The following is a 19,943-nucleotide window of genomic DNA, read 5'->3' on the forward strand; positions in this document are numbered from 1 at the left end:
TTGTTCTTAACTGACTTAACTGCATAGTTAAATAAAGGTTAAATAAAAAAGAAACAAAAATAATAAGTAGATAACTTTTAGGCTCTACCTGCCTTGCAAACTACCTTATAACCTGTTGCATTACTGTATTTAGATTGCTTGAATCTCATTTTTATTTTTGTTTTTATTTCACCTTTATTTAACCAGGTAGGCCAGCTGAGAACAACTTCTCATTTACAACTGCGACCTGGCCTAGATAAAGCAAAGCAGTGTGACACAAACAACACAGAGTTACACATGGGATAAAAAAAAGTACAGTCAATAACAATAGAACAATTTCTATAACAATAGAAAAATCTCAAATGGAGTAAGGAGGTAAGGCCGTAAATAGGCCATAGTAGCGAAGTAGTTACAATTTAGCAAATTAACACTGGAGTGATAGATGTGCAGATGATGATGTGCAAGTAGAAATACTGGCTCGCAAAAGAGCAAAACAAGTCAATAAAAACAATATGGGGATGAGGTAGGTAGTTGGATGGGCTATTTACAGATGGGCTGTGTACACCTGCAGCGATCGGTGCGCTGCTCAGACAGCCGATGCTGAAAGTTAGTGAGGGAGAAATAAGTCTCAAACTTGAGGGATTTTTGCAATTCGTTCCAGTCATTGGCAGCAGAGAACTGTAAGGAAAGGCAGCCAAAGGGGGTGTTGGCTTTGGGGATGGCCAGTGAGATATACCTGCTGGGATCGCATGCTACGGGTGGGTGTTGTTATGGTGACCAGTGAGCTGAGATAAGGCAGAGCTTTACCTAGCAAAGACTTATACAGTGGGGCAAAAAGTATTTAGTCAGCCACCAATTGTGCAAGTTCTCCCACTTAAAAAGATGAGAGAGGCCTGTAATTTTCATCATAGGTACACTTCAACTATGACAGACAAAATGAGAAAAAAAATCCAGAAAATCACATTGTATGAATTTTTATGAATTTATTTGCAAATTATGGTGGAAAATAAGTACACCATAGAATCTTTGTTTGGTATGCTTAGGGTCGATATCGCGCTGTGCAGACTGGCGGGTATTATCCAGGCTAAAAGCGGCTGGTGTCTGAGCTAAAGGTAAAGCCCGCTTAGCAGTGGTTAACAATGACTAAATAGAAGAAGAAGAAAAAATATTACTAAATAGCTAGTAGCTAATTAGCTGGTTAGCATATGATGGAGGTTCTAGCTATAAGGTCAAAAAAATAGTAGATCCGTATCACATTGGGTGAGACTGGTTGCCGAAAGGTATATTTAATTTAAAAATGGAAAAAGAGATTGAAATACATTTTTAAAAGGACGAAAAAAAACAAATGTACACGGGACAATGACAAACACGTCTGCACGGCTACGCCATGTTGGATCAGGAGTTTGCAAATTGGTTATTGTTTCTGGGAAAATAAAAAGTAAATGTTTAAGTAAGGATAAATGAGTGAAGAAAAAGTCGTTAATCTTACATTTGTCCTCCATGGTATGCCGTAGCTTGACCTATACATTTTACGTCAGCGGAAGTTCCATCCTCTTCGTCCCCTCTCTTGCAGGCTGTGTAAGTTGTATATTTTTCCATACATTTATAATCATCCTCCATCCTTCTTATAACTGCATAATATGCCCCCCAAATTATTAAAGAATGATCTTACAAAGATGTATCCATATAATATACCAAGTTTTAGTTTTGCGTTGCTTGTTCTACTGAAATTATCTGCATTCTGACCCATGTCTTTCTACGGTCTTTCAGGCTTCAGTCCGCTGACACGGCAAGATGGTGAGGACCATTTTTTTAGAATGTTAATTACATGGCTAACTGTTCATGGCAGACTTTTGTTTAGTAAGCTTAGTGTTAGCTATTTCGGTGCGACGTTGGTATCTGTTTGCCTGGTTGTTACCTGTGTAACTAGTTAGCCAGCATTATCTAGCCGAGTAGGCTACTAGTTAGTACAGGCCAATTCGGGTACGGCCTAGTAATGCTGCCCTGGTTGGCTACCGCCAGTACACGAGTTGCTAGCTAACTTAAACTGATGTTGTGTAACTATTTCGTTAGTAACTGAAATGTCAACGAGTCGAGTGGTGATAGCTGCCTTTCACTGTAACTATGTTACAACTGTCATCGTGAGTTGTAACGAGCTAACTAGTGAACGTTAGCTAGCCAATGTTAACCTGGCTAATCAGCATGTCTTAGCAAGTTGTCCAACCATCACAGGCTGTCTTGTGCTTGTGATGCATTTACACGCTTGCCAGAATAAAGGTGGACCTAGTGCTAAGTTCCGATATTACCAGAATCTTTAGTTCCACCGGTCCACTGACAATCCTCAGATTACTTTCATTTAGTTAGCCATCCAGCCAAGAGAATAATAACAAACTAATTCAGCAATGAGGCTATAATGTCATGCCATGTTAGCTAAGCTATTAGCATTGCGTTAACCCCTGTGGTTGTTGCAGAACGTTGTACTTATTATTTACCTGTTGTATTTCAGCCACGAAAAATCGAAGAAATAAAAGATTTCTTGCTTACAGCAAGGAGGAAGGATGCCAAGTGTAAGTATTACATTGTGCGCTAGTCAGTACACTCAAAATGTGGAGTTTTGTTAACACTTATGTCTTTATAAATTCTGCACCCACATAGGCTTCTGTTTGGGAACGCTGACTGCGAACCATAGTGTTGAATGTATAGCTTGCTTCTTGTTTATTATCCCACAGCCGTAAAGATCAAGAAGAACAAGGACAATGTGAAGTTCAAGGTGCGTTGCAGCCGGTACCTGTACACCCTCGTCATCACAGACAAGGAGAAGGCAGAGAAGCTGAAACAGTCCCTGCCCCCAGGTAAGATGCTTGTGGTGCATTTGAACACTTGCTAGGAGAGTAAGGATAGACCTAATGCTTAGTTTCAACTTCCTCAGAAATTGAGTTCTACCAGTGCATGGGCATATGTTCCTTAATGCTTTGAGCTGTCTGGGAATATTGGTGGCCAAACATTGTTTTTATCTGATAGAAAAACGCAGCTTGTTTCCATTGGCGCTGAAGATTCTAAAGTGAAACTGACGGCATTTTAACTATTTTGGAAGATATGAAACAGACAATCATATCAGTTAAAAATATACAATTCCCAGTTTATGCTACAAAACTCTATAAGAGGTTTTAAAAATAGGTTATATTTGACTCAACAGTCCATGCCGTACACTAAGGAATTGTTGGCAGAATAGGTAGTTGCAGTTCAATGTATGATTTAATATTACTCAACAATACATTTTGGACAACCAAGAAAAGTATTGCTCTCGGGTTGTTAACTTTTTAATTTTTTATATATCTTTATTTAATCAGGTAGGCCAGTTGAAACACATTCTCATTTACAACTGCGACCTGGCCAAGATCAAGCAAAGCAGTGCGACACAAACAACAGAGTTACACATGGAATAAACAAACGTACAGTCAATAACACAATAGGAAAAAAAGTGGATATACAGTGTGCAAATGGTGTTAGGTAAGGCAATAAATAGGCCATAGTAGCAAAGTAATTACAATTTAGCAAATTAACACTGGTGTGATAGATGTGCAAGTGGAAATACTGGTGTGCAAAAAAAGTTAATTTCAAAAAAGTAAATAACTGCTAGCAAACACACAGTCCAGTGCAAAGTGAATAATAGCAGGTCTGTGGCAAATTTCTTGTTTTCATGAAGTTCTACTGTACCTCTGATTGGCTATGGCGCACTGGTCTGCGTAGACTCTGTTCCTATTTACTGCAGTATCTATTAATTGTTCAAAAACATTGCTGCTGCTTTCCCATTCTATGTTGCTAAATAATTTTTGCAAATGCCTTAGTATATGTTATTCCCAATCTTTTTAACTTGACCATATCTAAGTGGTTGCTTGTCAGAATTTTTTAAAAAGTGTCATTCTTCCTGGGGGTGTATATGAACAGATTTTAATAAAAAATTGCTCTTATCCAGAGCAGTTATGGTTAACTGCCTTGCTCAAGGAGATAAAAACAGATGTTCCCCCAAATCTGCTCAGGGATTTGAACAAGCAAACTTTCTCTTGTCTTCCTACCGCCAGTACCATTTCTAATAATGTCGATCTATCAAGTTTGTGGCTTGGTCACTCAAAGCATATTTTGTGAATGAGCATGATTCATGTAATGTAGTTTCTAACCAGCTCATCTCTTTTCAGGTCTGGCTGTGAAGGAGCTCAAGTAGAGGACTATCTTCGTGTACAGTAAATTGTAATAAAAAGAGAAACCATTTGTCTTTGTCATGCCTGTTATGTTCCACTACAGTAAATTATCTATTTACATGTTTAACATGCTTAGTGGCTCTATTTTGGAAGAAGGCAAAAACGAATGTCTGCCGAATGAAGTGACTGGATTATCTAAGAGCTAGTTTCCCAGACAGATTAAACCTAGTCCTCAGATTTAAAGACTTCCTCCAATGATTTTTGTTTGTTTGTACTTGTCCTATTGCAGTGGTATCCCAAGTATAAATACGATGTGCACTAAAGGGTAAAAAAAAAAAAGTTTTCTATTTGGTGTTTTTTTATACAACTGCAAACTTTAAGGAGTTGGTTTGACTGGAAGTCTTGATGTCATCGGCCTCCCCATTGCTTGAGGAGCACTAGAGAACAGAAGAGGGAAGGCCCACCCCCACTGGTGCTGTCATGACTTGCATGGATCACCTGTTGAGATGTGTAATCGGGTGTTTAATGATGTGACGAAGAGGCGGCTGCTGTTGTTGAAGATTCACCATTGAGGATGCTCTTAGTCCAGGACTAGGCTTACTCATTGACTGGGAAACTGGCCCTAAACAAATTTGACAAGTTTTCTGTAGTCGAGTCAAATCAGTTACTACACAGGCTCTCTTCTAATACTCAAATGATGTGCCCACATCTATATTGTTTGGGGTGGTGACTACTAAGGTGGTAACATTACTTACACATATCCAATCACTTACAGCCCTGTGCTTACTTCATGGACTGGTGGATTTAAATACAAATATGCTCCTGAAAGTGACAAGGTGAAGAACCTGCCATTATTACAGATGCAGTACTATTACTTTACCCACACTACCATTTAATGGATTTGGGGCAGGAATTATGTATATAGACTTAGTGAACAATCTGGTGGTTATGTCTAATTGAAAGCCCGCACAGTAAGTTGTTGTGAACAGCGGTCTGATCAATTCGCTATGAACTCAAATAGGCCTACAAATCTGTCGTTCTAGGCTTACTTATTGAAAATAAGAATTTGTTCTTAACTGACTTGCCTAGTTAAATAAAGGTAAAATGAGACTCATCCACTTCATACAGAATGTTCTGAAGGTTGAGACTTCAGATATTCACCTTGTTTGTCACAGCATGCTCGAATGTTATTTAGTGTTTTGCTTTATTTGTTGGAATGACCATAGCATTGGCTACTGTCTACTACATACATAAAGGTTTGCGTCTCAAATGGCACACTATTCCTATATACTGCACTACTTTTGAACAGAGATTTATGGGTCTTAATCAAATTAGCAGCCTATAAGGAATAGGGTGCCATTTTGTTATTTAAAATATTGTAAGGTTTCGGGATAGTAAATTAGAACCCATTCTTCAGTTCCCTGTCTGTTAACACTGGGTCATTGTCTAGCAGCTGTTTGCAGACTGGAAAAAGACCAGGCCAAATCCTCAAACTGCGCCATATGACTACGGTAATGCTATCATTTGTGCGTTGTTTCCATGGCACTTTGGTAAACTTTGACAGATTCTGCATGTGAGTTTATTTACACTAGATGGGGGTGTTGCAAAGTCAATGGGAGCTACCCATATATCAATGTTGCTTTTGTGAACATTTCATAATTATTCTATATTTGGCCTATACCTATACTTTTTTCATAAACTTGAGTATCCATTTACCACGTGCCAAGTCTTATTTTTCCAATTACATTTTTTTCATTACTATTCATGTTCCTACTTTCAGGTTCTGCGCTCTCTCGCTTCGTCTCAAGCGTCTCTTATTTCTACGCGCTCCGGTGCAGGGACGGCCCTTGTCTGTGGAATGACTGAACCAGCAGACGGTTGCGGTAGGATGGCTGTGGTTGAAACGGGCTGACCGGGCACGGTGTGCTAATTTTCTTTTTCACGAATACTTTTGGGATGCTTTCCTTTAACGATCTCCCTGCATATTTTGTCTACTGTGCGTGTGAACGAGTTTACATTATCCAGCATGCTTTTTCATTACTGTTTATAGCTTTGTTACAGAAGACGGGACTGAGCTGTCGGTTTACTAGAGACTACTAGATATTGGATAATTAAACTCGGGCCAGGATGTCTTCAATACGGGAGGATTATATGGCACCTTGGTGGACATATTGGCTACACAATTTCCCTCATGTCAACTTGAACTTTCAGCCCATCGACCACACGTTCACCCCCCAGGATCAGAACTACCAGCAGGTTCGTGGTAGACACCGATATTTGGCCCACGCGGGTCTCATAATCTCCATCCCATTTGGCACCGACCTTAATCCCAATATATTGTACAACTTTTGACCATGGCCTTCAGAGCTCTGGTCAAAAGTAGTGCACTATAAAAGTAATGGTAGGATGCCATTTGGGATTAAACCCTAACATGCTGGCGGTTCCCACTTTTTCAGCAAGATGCTAGACATTTGTGAATAGTCACCTGAGAGATAGTGTACCCCAGAAAGAACATTATCTTATTTGTAAATATCAAAGATTAAATGTAATGTTGCAAGTAAGTTTAACATTGCATTGTATTCTGTCCTGTGTAGGCCGACCATACTTCTGCTGTTGGCAGAAATTCTCAGATTAAGCAATTCATTAATTTGATAATCCTGATGGAAGAGAAAGGGATATTTTGTATCTTTAAAAAATAAAATATTTCACCTTTATTTAACCAGGTAGGCCAGTTGAGAACAAGTTCTCATTTCCAACTGCGACCTGGCCAAGATAAAGCAAAGCAGTGCGACAAAAACACAAACACAGAGTTACACATAAACAAACGTACAGTCAATAACACAATAAAAAGCAATAAATAGGCCATGGAGGTGAAATAATTACAATTGAGCAATTAAACACTGGAGTGATAGATGATGATGTGAAAGTTGAGATACTGGTGTGCAAGAGGGTAAGTAATAATATGGGGATGAGGTAGTTGGGTGTGCTATTTACAGACTGGCTGTGTACAGGTACAGTGATCGGTAAACTGCTGTGACAGCTGGTGCTTAAAGCTAGTGAGGGAGATATGTCTCCAGCTTCAGTGATTTTTGCAATTCGTTCCAGTCATTGGCAGCAGAGAACTGGAAGGAAAGTCGGCCTAAGTAGGTGTTGGCTTTCGGGATGACCAGTGAAATATACCTGCTGGAGCGTGTGCTATGGGTTGGTGTTGCTATGGTTACCAGTGAGCTGAGATAAGGCAGAGCTTTACCTAGCAAAGACTTATAAATGACTTCGAGCCAGTGGGTTTGGCGACGAATACGTAGCGAGGACCAGCCATCGAGAGCATACAGGTTGCAGTGGTGGGTAGTATATGGTGCTTTGGTGACAAAATGGATGGCACTGTGATAGACTACATCCAGTTTGCTGAGTAGAGTGTTGGAGGCTATTTTGTAAATAACATTGCCAAAGTCAAGGATCGGTAGGATTGTCAGTTTTACGAGGTTATGTTTGGCAGCATGAGTGAAGGAGGCTTTGTTGCTAAATAGGATACCGATTCAAGACTTAATTTTGGATTGGAGATGCTTAATGTGAGTCTGGAAGGAGAGTTTACAGTCTGACCAGACACCTAAGTATTTGTAGTTGTCCACATATTCTAAGTCAGAACTGTCCAGAGTAGTGATGCTAGTTGGGTGGGCGGGTGCAGGCAGCAATCGGTTGAAGAGCATGCATTTAGTTTTACTAGCATTTAAGACCAGTTGGAGGCAACGGAATGAGTGTTGTATGTGTCCAAAGAAGGGCCAGACGTATTACAGAATGGTGTCGTCTGCGTAGAGGTGGTTCAGAGGATCACCAGCAGCAAGAGCGACATAATTGATATATACAGAGAAAAATAACCCTGTGGCACCCCCATAGAGACTGCCAGAGGTCTGGACAACAGGCCCTCCGATTTGACACACTGGACTCTGCCTGAGAAATAGTTGGTGAACCAAGTGAGGCAGTCATTTGAGAAACCAATGCTGTTGAATCTGCCGATAAGAATGCAGTGATTGGCCAAGCCTTGGCCAGGTCGATGAAGACGGCTGCACAGTACTGTCTTTTATCCATGGCAGATATGATATCGTTTAGGACCTTGAGCGTGGCTGAGGTACACCCGTGACCAGCTCAGAAACCAGATTGTGTAGTGGAGAAGGTACGGTGGGATTCTAAATGGTTGGTGATCTGTTTAACTTGGCTTTCAAAGATTTTAGAAAGGCAGGGCAGGGTGGATATGTCTATAACATTTTTGGTCAAGAGTTTCTCCCCCTTCAAAGAGGGGGATGACCACGGCAGCTTTCCAATCTTTGGGGATCTCAGACGATACGAAAAAGAGGTTGAACAGGCTAGTAATAGGGGTTGCAACCATTTTGGCAGATACTTTTAGAAAGAGAGTGTCCAGTTTGTCTAGCCCAGCTGATTTGTAGGGATCCAGATTTTGCAGCTCTTTCAGAAAATCCTTTGTCTGGATTTGGGTGAAGGAGAAGCAGGGGGGGGGGCTTGGGCAAGTTTCTGCAGGGGGTGCAGAGCTGTTGACCGGGGTAGGGGTAGCCAAGTGGAAAGCATGGCCAGCCATAGAAAAATGCTTACTGAAATGATTGATTATTGTAGCTTTATCAGTGGTGACCGTGTTTCCTATCCTCAGACAGTTGGGAGTAGGTGCTCTTATTCTCCATGGACTTTACTGTATCCCAGTGCTACGGGATGCAAATTTCTGTTAGGAAAGCTCAAGTTAGCTTTTTCAACTGACTGTGTATATTGGTTCCTGACTTAACTGAAAAGTTGCATGTCGCGGGGGCTATTCAATGCTAATGCAGTTTGCCACAGGATGTTTTTGTGCTGGTCGAGGGCAGTCAAGTCTGGAGTGAACCAAGTGCTATATCTGTTCTTAGTTCTACATTTTTTGAATGGGGCATGCTTATTTAAGATGGTGAGGAAAGCACTTTTAAAGATCAACCAGGCATCTCCTACTGATGGGATGAGGTCAATATCCTTCCAGGATGCCTGGGCCAAGTCGATTAGAAAGGCCTGCTCGCTGAAGTGTTTTAGGGAGCGTTTGACAGTGATGAGGGGTGGTCGTTTGACCGCGGACCCATTACGGACGCAGGCAATGAGGCAGTGATCGCTGAGATCTTGGTTGAAGACAGCAGAGGTGTATTTAGAGGGCAAGTTGGTCAGGGTGATATCTATGAGGGTGCCCATGGTTATGGATTTAGGGTTGTATCTGGTAGGTTCCTTGATATTTTGTGTGAGATTGAGGGCATCTAGTTTAGATTGTAGGATGGCTGGGGTGTTAAGCATATCCAGGTTTAGGTCACCTAAAAGTTCGAACTCTGAAGATAGATGGGGGGCAATCAATTCACATATGGTGTCCAGGACACAGCTGGTGGCTGAGGTGATCTATAACAAGTGGCAATGGTACAAGACTTATTTCTGGAAAGGTGGATTTTGAAAAGTAGAAGCTCGAATTGTTTGGGCACAGACCTGGATAGTATGACAGAACTCTGCAGGCTATCTCTGCAGTAGATTGCAACTCCGCCCCCCTTGGCAGTTCTGTCTTGTCAGAAAATGTAGTTGGGGATGGAAATGTCCGAATTTTTGTCGCCTTCCTAAGCCAGGATTCAGACACAGCTAGGACATCAGGGTTGGCGGAGAGAGAGGAGAGGGTTGGGGAGAGAGCAGAGAGAGGGATGGGGAGAGTGCAGAGATAGGGAAGATAGGCTAATTGACATGATTTGTGTGATTTGGAGGTGTACCTGTGGATGTATTTCAAGGCCTACCTTCAAACTCAGTGCCTCTTTGCTTGACATCATGGGAAAATCAAAAGAAATCAGCCAAGACCTCAGAAAGAAATTGTAGACCTCCACAAGTCTGGTTCATCCTTGGGAGCAATTTCCAAACGCCTGAAGGTACCACGTCCATCTGTACAAACAATAGTACGCAAGTATAAACACAATGGGACCATGCAGCTGTCATACTGCTCAAGAAGGAGACACCTTCTGTCTTCTAGAGATGAACGTACTTTGGTGCGAAAAGTGCAAATCAATCCTTTAACAACAGCATAGGACCTTGTGAAGATGCTGGAGGAAACGGGTACAAAAGTAGCTGTATCCACAGTAAAACAAGTCCTAAATCGACATAACCTGAAAGGCCGCTTAGCAAGGAAGGAGCCACTGCTCCAAACGGCCATAAAAAAAATCCAGGCTACGGTTTGCAACTGCACTTGGGCACAAAGATGGTACTTTTTGGAGAAATGTTCTCTGGTCTGATGGAAGAAAAATAGAACTGTTTGACCATAATGACCATCATTATGTTTGAAGGAAAAAGGGGGAGGCTTGCAAGCCAAAGAACACCATCCCAACCGTGAAGCACAGGGGTGGCAGCATCATGTTGTGGGGGTGCTTTGCTGCAGGAGGGACTGGTGCACTTCACAAAATAGATGGCATCATGAGGGAAGAAAATGATGTTGATATATTGAAGCAACACCAGTCAGGAAGTTAAAGCTTGGTCGCAAATGCGTCTTCCAAATGGACAATGACCCCAAGCATACTTTCAAAGTTGTGGCAAAATGACTTAAGGACAACAAAGTCAAGGTATTGGAGTGGCCATCACAAAGCCCTTACCTCAATCCTATAGAAAATTTGTGGGCAGAACTGAAAAAGTGTGTGCGAGCAAGGAGGCCTACAAACCTGACTCAGTTACACCAGCTCTGTCAGGAGGAATGGGCATAAATTCACCCAACTTATTGTGGGAAGCTTGTGGAAGGCTACCTGAAACGTTTGACCCAAGTTAAACAATTTAAAGGCAATGCTACCAAATACTAATAGTGTATGTAAACTTCTGACCCACTGGGAATGTGATGAAAGATATAAAAGCTGAAATAAATAAATCTTTCTGCTATTATTCTGACATTTCACATTCTTAAAATAAAGTGGTTATCCTAACTGACCTTAGACAGGGAATCTTAACTAGGATTAAATGTCAGGAATTGTGAAAAACTGAGTTGAAATGTATTTGGCTAAGGTGTATGTAAACTTCTGACTTCAACTGTATATGAAAGGGGAAAGGGGCTACATAGTCAGTGTCACAACTGAATGCGTTCCACTAATAGATAATTTGTTGTATTTATTGTGAGGCACATCTGAGTGAGCATAATTTGCTCTTCTTTTTTAACTGGCCTGCATCTGATGGTCAGTCTGAGGGGAGGTCTAAGCAGCAGTGAGGCTGCCTCACCCAACTCACCCTCCCTCCTCTCTCCCTCCCTCCACTGAGAAAAGAGGATACAGCCATCTAGCTGATGGCGAAACTTAAGTCGCACTGCATTATTTCTGCCTCATGCACCAATTCATGTTGTTAACTCCTATGGCCAGAGAAAGTGAAATATTCCTTGACATGAAAAAGATACAAGCCACTAATAATAACAACGCAAGCTTATGGAAACACTTTGCTGTACTCCTTCGTTGCAGCTGTAGTGCTGGTTGTAGCATGAGTAGAAGTAGGTAGAAGGCACATTTTATGGCTTAGGTGTTGAACAAAGTGTTGGGAGTGCTGAATAACAACTTACACATGAACTTACTCACAAAAACAGAAGCTCTTTGCTGTATTCGTTGAGTCTCTCTAGTCATGGTTTTAAAGTCTCACAATATCAGCTTTGCTGTGCTTTCAAGGCTTCTTTTTACAGTCTATGGCTCGAGGGAACTGTGCAGGCATGGTGAACTGTGCATGTGCAGTGTGTGGATGAAATCACTAGGGAAGCCATATTACAACCTATATGTTGTGATAATTGCGTTGTTTGCCTTTTTAACCTGTTAATTCACATCCCTTGCGACCATGATATATAGGAAAAAGGCTGAGACAATAAGAAGACATAGTGGCAGAATAAATTCAACCACACCTTTGTTTTATCACAAAACCGGATAGCAACCTCTGTCCAGTGAAGTCCACAAAGCATAGTGCATTTACAGTAACAGCATGGTCTAGCAACTTAATTTTCCCAACTTTTTTGGGCCACTGAACAACTATTGGCTTAGAACCACTGATAGTTACCACAAGTCACAAAGAAAACAGGAGCTGCCTCTACTATTCCAACACCATTTCAACTTCAACATCATCAAATCACCTCTGCTTAGTCTAATACAGTGACATCTAAACAATTTAGTCCAGTTTAATGTAAGCTAAATATGATGTGGCTGTCCATGGTTCTTATTTCTGCGTGTGTGTATGCGTGAGTGTTCGTGCAAGTAGAAACAAATGTTGACTTACCCTTGTAGAGAAACGCCAATGCCATCCTCTATTTCATGTTGATGAAACAGTCTAACACTCTGTCATACAGTACACGCTGTATGACAGTGTACTGTACCTAGTACTGTACTTGACCGTGGCTACCTGGCTAAAATGCTTGCTCGCTAGCCTAACTTCCATGCATGGGCAATGTTAGCTAGTTAACATTAGCCTTCTACATCTAGCTACATATTGAACTTCCATTATCTCAGGCCAGGGGCACAACAATGTATGAATAAATGGTTGGATCAGAATCGGCATTATAATCATTGGCCAGTATGGAGAATTTTGTAAAACCACAAGTCTAGCTCAATCTTTAGCTAGCTAGCCACCAGAGGACAACACAATGAGATGCAACAATTAAAGTTTTGCTGTCAATGACGTATCCTCTCAATGGGATTTGATAGGAGTGACGCCAAAATCCAAGCGGGCTTCCCTTGACATTTTTTTTGTGTGGGTCGGACCATTCATAGTTGTGCTCGCTCAGTTTAGCTCGATGCTGATTGGCACATTTTTTTTATACATTTTTTTTATCAAGGGAGGTCAAATGCTCACTGGCTTCCCTTGCCTTCAATGCTACAGGCGGCAACAATGTCATACTCGTTTGGACCATACAGCATCAGATAGATGGCTTACACGTAGAGAGACAGAGGGGTGCTTTCTCCTGTGTGAGATATATTCAGCCTCTTGCCAATTGAAAGAAAATGATGAAACACAGAGAGATGAAAGATCATATGTTTATTGAAAAGAATTATTGGTCACTTTTTTTGGGAAGCCTGGCTTCCGTTGAATACACACATCTTTGCCAGCGATAGGCCTGTAATTGCAGTTGACTTGCTTCCTTGGCCTGCCGGGTAGGCGGAGTTCTACCTTCAGACACATGAAATGGTTCAAAATGGGCACACTTGGCCTTTTCCACGCTAGGGCTGCTGAATCAAGTGCACGTACCGCAAACAGTGCAAAACAAATTTAAAAAATTGGAATGCAAAGCTTTATCGTTTTTTACATTTTTGGACTGATTTCCTTTCAATTTAAATAAATATATTTAAGCTGACCCCTTGCGCGAAACACTGCTTTAAATTACTGCTAGTTTGATGGTTGTAGCCTTCAATTGTCCCACAATCACTCAAATTAGAAAACGTATTTAATTTCAAACTTCATATTTCTCCACTGTAGGCTACTTATCGTAATGAACAATGTCAGCAAAATGCCTGCGACAAGTGATCAGTATGGTCGGTGTTGATTAGTTTCTCTCTCTCTAGGAGAGACATAGAAACCACTACACAGGGAAACACCAATAAATTGGGGACCAGCTGACTGGGTAGACGGTGACATGTGCATGTTTTCCAGGCTACTTTGATGCCACAAGAAGCATGCAGGATGGGACTGACTGTTTCTATTGGTAATGAGGTGCCTTGGAACAGTTGTCAGGTCTGAAGTGGCATGATTTTTTTTTTGTGCTGCAAAGGGTAACGTTTTGGGTGATCTGACCAAATTCACAAACACGTGAGTTATAGATCCTTCATTCTCATTGAAAGCAAGACTAGGAAGTTGTATATCTGTTCTATGTAAGCTATTTCTATGCTTCCCTTTCTTAAGTTTCGTTTTTGTGTGTTTCAGTTTTGTACAACAACTTCAAACAGCTGAAAATACTATTTTTGGTTTTGGAAAATATATTTCACAGCGGTTTTGATCATACAATAATTCTCAACACTATACATTGCTTGTTTTGTCACATAAACTGAAATTAGGCAAACTATTATAATTGTAGCAACCAGGAAATGGCGGAGCGATTTCTGCATCTTGCACTGTCGAGCTTCTAATGTTGAGCTTCTCATCTCAGAGTCGGTGACAGTGGAAGGTGAGTCAGAGCTGATTGGGGTGGGAGGAGAGAGGATGAAGGATCTCCATTGGAGACAATTGACTCCTAATGGATTGATCATCAACCACCACCATGTAATGTTCAAGCGCTACGCTATCCTGCCACGCACACTGCGCTAGCCAACCACGCTCTCCTATCTGTCCGAGTACTAGGCTTCTTGCACTAATGCTGCAATTCTAAAGCAATACATTGACACAGTAGTGAGAAATGAACATTCCACAAGTTATGGCTCTCGTGGTGATTATTGATCACTAGAGCTGCTGTGACGATGTTATTACTGGTGAAAATCAATAGATCTGACTGAGCCTGGAGATCACTAGGCCCAGACCCCTACAGGCCTATTATATCTCAAGGCTACAAAGGACTGACTAGACTTACTACAATAGATCATCATCAAGAAACAGACAGTATTAGCTCTCATATTTAGGACCAGGTTTTCCTGACCACATGACCTAGTTATATATTCTGGTCAGAGGTGATCGGACAGCCACTATTCGTTCGGCACAGTGTGTGTTGTCTTTATTGTCCCATTATGGAGGGTCAGTAACCATCTGGATCTCCAATCAGCCTAATCGCCCAAAAATGCGTTTTGGATCCGGATATACTCTACCCTATCTGGTATCAAGAGCAGGAGTAATCCAATAATGTGTCTACATTTTCCACAGAGCCTAATGCAATATGTTAAACGGCCAGCTATTGGCCTGTTAATGAGTTTACTGTGCTTATCCCCAATATGTTGGCATTAAACTATATGAGATTGAGAAGCAGGTTGGATACATAGTTGTGGTCAGGTTACAGACCTCTGTACTGTATTGAATACAGTAGCACTGCTGGTTGGCTGAGGATATGATGCCTTTCTACAGACAGTGCTATCGTGACAGAACAAACTGTTTGCCTATTCAACATAGAACACTTAGTGTTAGATGATAAACAATTCCAATTAGGAAAGACAGATAATATCCTAAAAAGATGAAGTAGCTCTCACTCTTAATGCAATTCTCTCTCTAGTCTCTACTCAACTTTATTAGATATTGCTGGCATCGATCTCTCCACACAGTCAGTCTGTAGAGGGAGGTTATTGAGTGGCCCCCCGTGCATGACTCAGACTCCACATCAGAATGAGCTGTAATTGGCCAGTTTGAGCAGAGCCAATGTTTGAATTGCTCTGGTTGGCTGAGGCCCACAGAATGAAGTGGAATGCAAGGGTCACAGTCTTACTAAAGGACGCTTTCTTTCTGATGGGTTTAGTGTGTGTATGCATGTTTGTTTGTTTGTTTGTGTGTGTGTGTGTGTGTGTGTGTGTGTGTGTGTGTGTGTGTGTGTGTGTGTGTGTGTGTGTGTATATATTATGGAAAGGATGGCTGATTCTCACATATGCCTGGCCTGTAGATTCTCACTCTCCATTGGACACTGTAAATGGGGCTCTAATCTTGTGAATCACCTGACCTGAGAAATTAATGAACTACAGAATTTTCCTCCATGGTAATTTAGTCTAATGCTCATGCACTCTACGGACAAACAGATTATTATATTGATTTATCGTCATGTCTTCTGTTTGGTATGAGTCTTTTGACTTTTGTTACATGTCTGTGCAGAAACTGAGGAATTTTAGAGAGCTAGTACGCATGTCTGTCTCCTATACAAATAGACTTGTCTGTAGAAAGAGACAAATCATTTTAGTCATGCCATAGTCATTTTGGCCACAGCAAGCGTTGCGTTTCCTGCTGTAAGATCTGTTCTGCTCCAGAATGGGAAGAAGGAGGACACAACCCAAAAAGAGTTAGGTCAGGGCCCAATTTCTCCTCATATCACATAGCCTGCCTGCCTCAGTGTGTGGGTGCGTCAGAGAGGGAGAAACATCTGTTCGTAACTGAGAGGAATGGAAGGGTCAAAGTGTCTCTGTCCATATTCTTCTTCTTCCTCTCCTCTTTGACCCAACACTGTTAGTGGTGTCTGCTTCTTTTTGCATTATGGAAACCAGGTTGATCAGACGTCACAAGAGGCCCACGACTGAGGCATGGAGAGCCAGCTGTTACCACCATTATTACATCATTGATTTGTTGAATATCTTAGTCTTTTGGCAGAAACAACTGGTAATACGCCTAACTGGTAAGTAATGAATGGAATGGATGCTAATGTCCTGCATGGAAACACTAAGGCTGCTAAGTCAAGCCTACACTACATTATGTACAAATGTCTGTTTGCGTCCAAAATGGGACCCTATTCCCTATATAGTGCACTTATTTTACCCTATCAGTCCATCCAGTGGTCCCTCATGTTGTGTTGTGGTGCAGAAACAATCTTTCAAACAGTAACTGTCAGAACTGTCAAGAGACAGGAACACCCTCCTGGGACACTGCGATAACACAGGCCAGGGTATTTGGCACACACACCAGGATCCTGAATGGCTGGCCGCACTGGGTTCTTCCTTCCTGCTAGCTGACTTTGATGTCATATCCTGTCCGGTGGCCAACAGTAGATTAGGCTATCCAAACATCTGTCCCACTGACTCAATAAGGTCAGAAGCCTAACTTGACGACTGACTCACAACTGTCAGTGAACATTCAAACTGTGCGTACCCATTTCAAGTTATCATTAGGCTTGACTGGGCTTCCACAACGTGGTTGTTTTATACACCGCCGGTTAGAGAGGCGTGCAGATTGCACAGGGCATGGCCCACACTAGAGTGTCGTTAGTCAACATCCCATGTTCAAATGACAAAATTAGTCACATGTTATGACCTTATCCAACCTTGTTAATAACCCAGGGATGACAAGGAGAGGGTCAGACACTCACTGACCTTTCAACTATACTCAGTACACTGATAGATCTATCAGATTAGCTCATCCTGACAAACAGCCCTGCTCTCTGTCTGTGGCCCACTGTAGAACACAGTAGCCTATAGACTGGTTAAACCAGGCTGAATGAATACATAGACTGACTGTTGTCTAACCACTTCATAGACTGACTGTTGTCTACATAATTGCAGAGGACTTGGTTTCAGTTGACCCCTCTTCATCCGCTGGGCTTTTTGAAGACGCCCAGACTCCCAGGCATGCTGGCTGAAAGGAGAATCGATTGAATCGGGATAAAAGATGTCTGGTGACTGTCTACGTTGTACACACTACTAGTACACGCTCATACACACACCCTTTTACACACACACATCGATCTTTCTGCCTCAATGGCTTTGCCTACTCCTTGGGAATAATGTTCCACTTCAGTGCCTCCAAACAATCCCTTCCTCCAGACATCCTTCCTCTTGTCTTCATCCCTCCGCTCCCTCGCTCCCTTCATCTGTTTATCAGTTGTTCTCTCATCTCTCCCTCACTCACTCTCCTACTTCTCTCCCCATCTTGTAATAGATGAAACAACCACTGTGTGTCAGCCATTGAAATGAACAGTATGGTGTTAAGTCAACAGCAGACGTACTGTGATATGGGATAGGGGTTCTTGAGGCTGGAGTTATGAGGGAAAAACATGTCTCTCCTTCCGATGTAGAAATGATGTCTTTTCATGTGATGTCTTTATTTTTATTAAAGTCCTCACTGAGCTTAGCCTTAGTGATGTGACGACGTCAAACAACTAACAGTGCTCTTTTGAATTCCAAATATCCAGTGGAACTGCTATTTTGTGTCATTATTCCTTATTGTAGTCATAGTTATATTAATTGTTGTTTATCGTATGACAATCATTGCCATTTAAACATGTGACAAGTTGCATAATGAAGATGCTCATTTGATCGCATAGCTTTCTTGACTTTCTTCAATTACCTTTTCACTCAATGGATGAGTTTGTCTGGCTCATGTGGTAGGGTTGTGATGGGATAGTTTTAACCCTTGACCCCTATCACTCTACTGTTGTGGAACTACATTTGTTGCTGTCTTTTTCTCCTGGGAAAAAGACGAGCTGAACGCTGCTAGTTTTGGCCTAGCGGTTTAGGCCTCAGCATGGTTTGTCTGAAGTATGATCATTGTATTCCCTCTAGCTGCGCTTGTTGGATTGTCCGTCTGTTTGTTTGACTGTCGATAAAGTTGTTTTTGCCTCTAGGTATGAGTTTAAATTGGTCTTTTTCCCCTTGTTTCTGTGGGCTCTGTCTCTCCTTGAGGTTTCAAACTGTGGTGAGAATAGCTATAAGGGCCCACAGATGGATTACTGTACGTCCCACAAGTCCACTTGCCATATGTGTAATGAGGTTACAAATGAACAAACACTGTTAGTCTGGTTGGAAAGGAAAACCACTATAGAATTGTCAGCAAGAATGTCAATCTTTTCATCTGGCATTGCAGATTTGCTGTGTCTGTCGCTTTCTCGCTCTCTTTCTCGCTCTTTTTCACTATCCCCTCTCCTCCTCTACCCCTCTCTCCCTCCATCTCTCTATCTGAACTATCTCTCTCCCTCTCTTCCCCACATAACACTGTGTAACCAACTTCTCATGGCTCACATGAATTCACCTTAGCCTACTTAGCGCCAATGTTGGCTAGCCGAGCTCTCTCTTCCATGTAGTCAGATAGGGTTCTGTTGATTAGCATCTCCTTACTGCCATCTCTGGAGCTGCTGGGAATGGGTGTTTTGTTGTGTTTACATGGGCTGCCTGTCCTTCTGTCCATCCCTAGTACCGGGCCCATATTCATGAGAGTAGGAGTGCTACTCTAGGATCAGGCCCTCCCTGTCCATAATAATCGGATTCATTATGATCTAAAAGTCCAAACTGATCTTAGATCAGCACTTTTACTCTGTGACGCTTGATAAATGCGGGATCTTACAAGACGAGTCACTATACTATTCAGGCAGACTTGGCTCTGGGAAAATGTGGCTGCAGTAGTTACAGTACTAACCCACAGTACTGTGTTATGTAATGTCAGCATCAATATTGATTCTTGTCAATGTTTAAAAAGAGGTCTGTGATTAGGGCTGTTGCGGTGGTCATATTACCGTCACACATCAGTCACGAGTCATGACCACAGTGAAATTCCACGTGACCATTGAGTCAAGATAATCTCCTCTTATGCACTCTGGACATGCGTTGGTAGTACCCAACTCGCTAACAACCATCGGGTTGCTACTGGCCTGGAACTCACTGCTCTGTTGTCCCTCCATCAGTCCTAATGGCCTGGTACTCAGGGCTCTGTTGTCCCTCCATCAGTTCCTAATGACCTGCTACTCAGGGCTCTGTTGTCCCTCCATCAGGTCCTAATGACCTGGAACTCACTGCTCTGTTGTCCCTCCATCAGGTCCTAATGACCTGGTACACAGGCCTCTGTTGTCCCTCCATCAGGTCCTAATGACCCGGTACTCAGGGCTCTGTTGTCCCTCCATCAGGTCCTAATGACCTGGTACACAGGCCTCTGTTGTCCCTCCATCAGGTCCTAATGACCTGGTACTCAGGCCTCTGTTGTCCCTCTATTCACTCTGACATCAATGAAAATGCATTCTAAAATCACGTCAGACACTTTTAAAACTCACCTCAAGAGCAGGTTGAAATTGAGTAAAACATGGTCGTTGTTTCATAGCCTAACACAATGAAATTGACGCATTAAGAAGGAAAGAAATTCCACAAATGAACTTGTATTATTATATTTGTTTTA

At 42.0% G+C, this 19,943-nt stretch overlaps 2 protein-coding genes across 3 annotated transcripts in view; both read left to right on the forward strand.

Annotated features, from left to right (window-relative positions):
- The first annotated feature begins 1,487 nt into the window (after window positions 1-1,487).
- Window positions 1,488-4,248, forward strand: LOC109900071 (60S ribosomal protein L38). Its single transcript, XM_020495794.2, has 5 exons — window positions 1,488-1,557; window positions 1,750-1,776; window positions 2,486-2,546; window positions 2,709-2,831; window positions 4,176-4,248. The coding sequence occupies exons 2-5, from the start codon at window positions 1,774-1,776 to the stop codon at window positions 4,199-4,201; spliced, it is 213 nt and encodes a 70-aa protein (XP_020351383.1). The 5' UTR covers window positions 1,488-1,557; window positions 1,750-1,773; the 3' UTR covers window positions 4,202-4,248.
- A 119-nt stretch (window positions 4,249-4,367) lies between these two features.
- The window catches only part of LOC109900070 (protein tweety homolog 2-like), a 131,914-nt gene continuing 116,338 nt past the window's right edge, over window positions 4,368-19,943 (forward strand). Inside the window, exon 1 of one of the 2 annotated variants that reach the window (XM_031835238.1) lies at window positions 4,368-6,434. In XM_031835238.1, coding sequence (XP_031691098.1) covers window positions 6,306-6,434 — 129 coding nt within the window. In that variant the 5' untranslated portion in view covers window positions 4,368-6,305. The remainder of the gene's footprint in view (window positions 6,435-19,943) is intronic. The other variant, XM_031835237.1, reaches the window with a different exon arrangement.

The sequence above is a fragment of the Oncorhynchus kisutch genome, linkage group LG11 (assembly GCF_002021735.2).
Source record: "Oncorhynchus kisutch isolate 150728-3 linkage group LG11, Okis_V2, whole genome shotgun sequence".
NCBI classification, from domain to species: domain Eukaryota; kingdom Metazoa; phylum Chordata; class Actinopteri; order Salmoniformes; family Salmonidae; genus Oncorhynchus; species Oncorhynchus kisutch.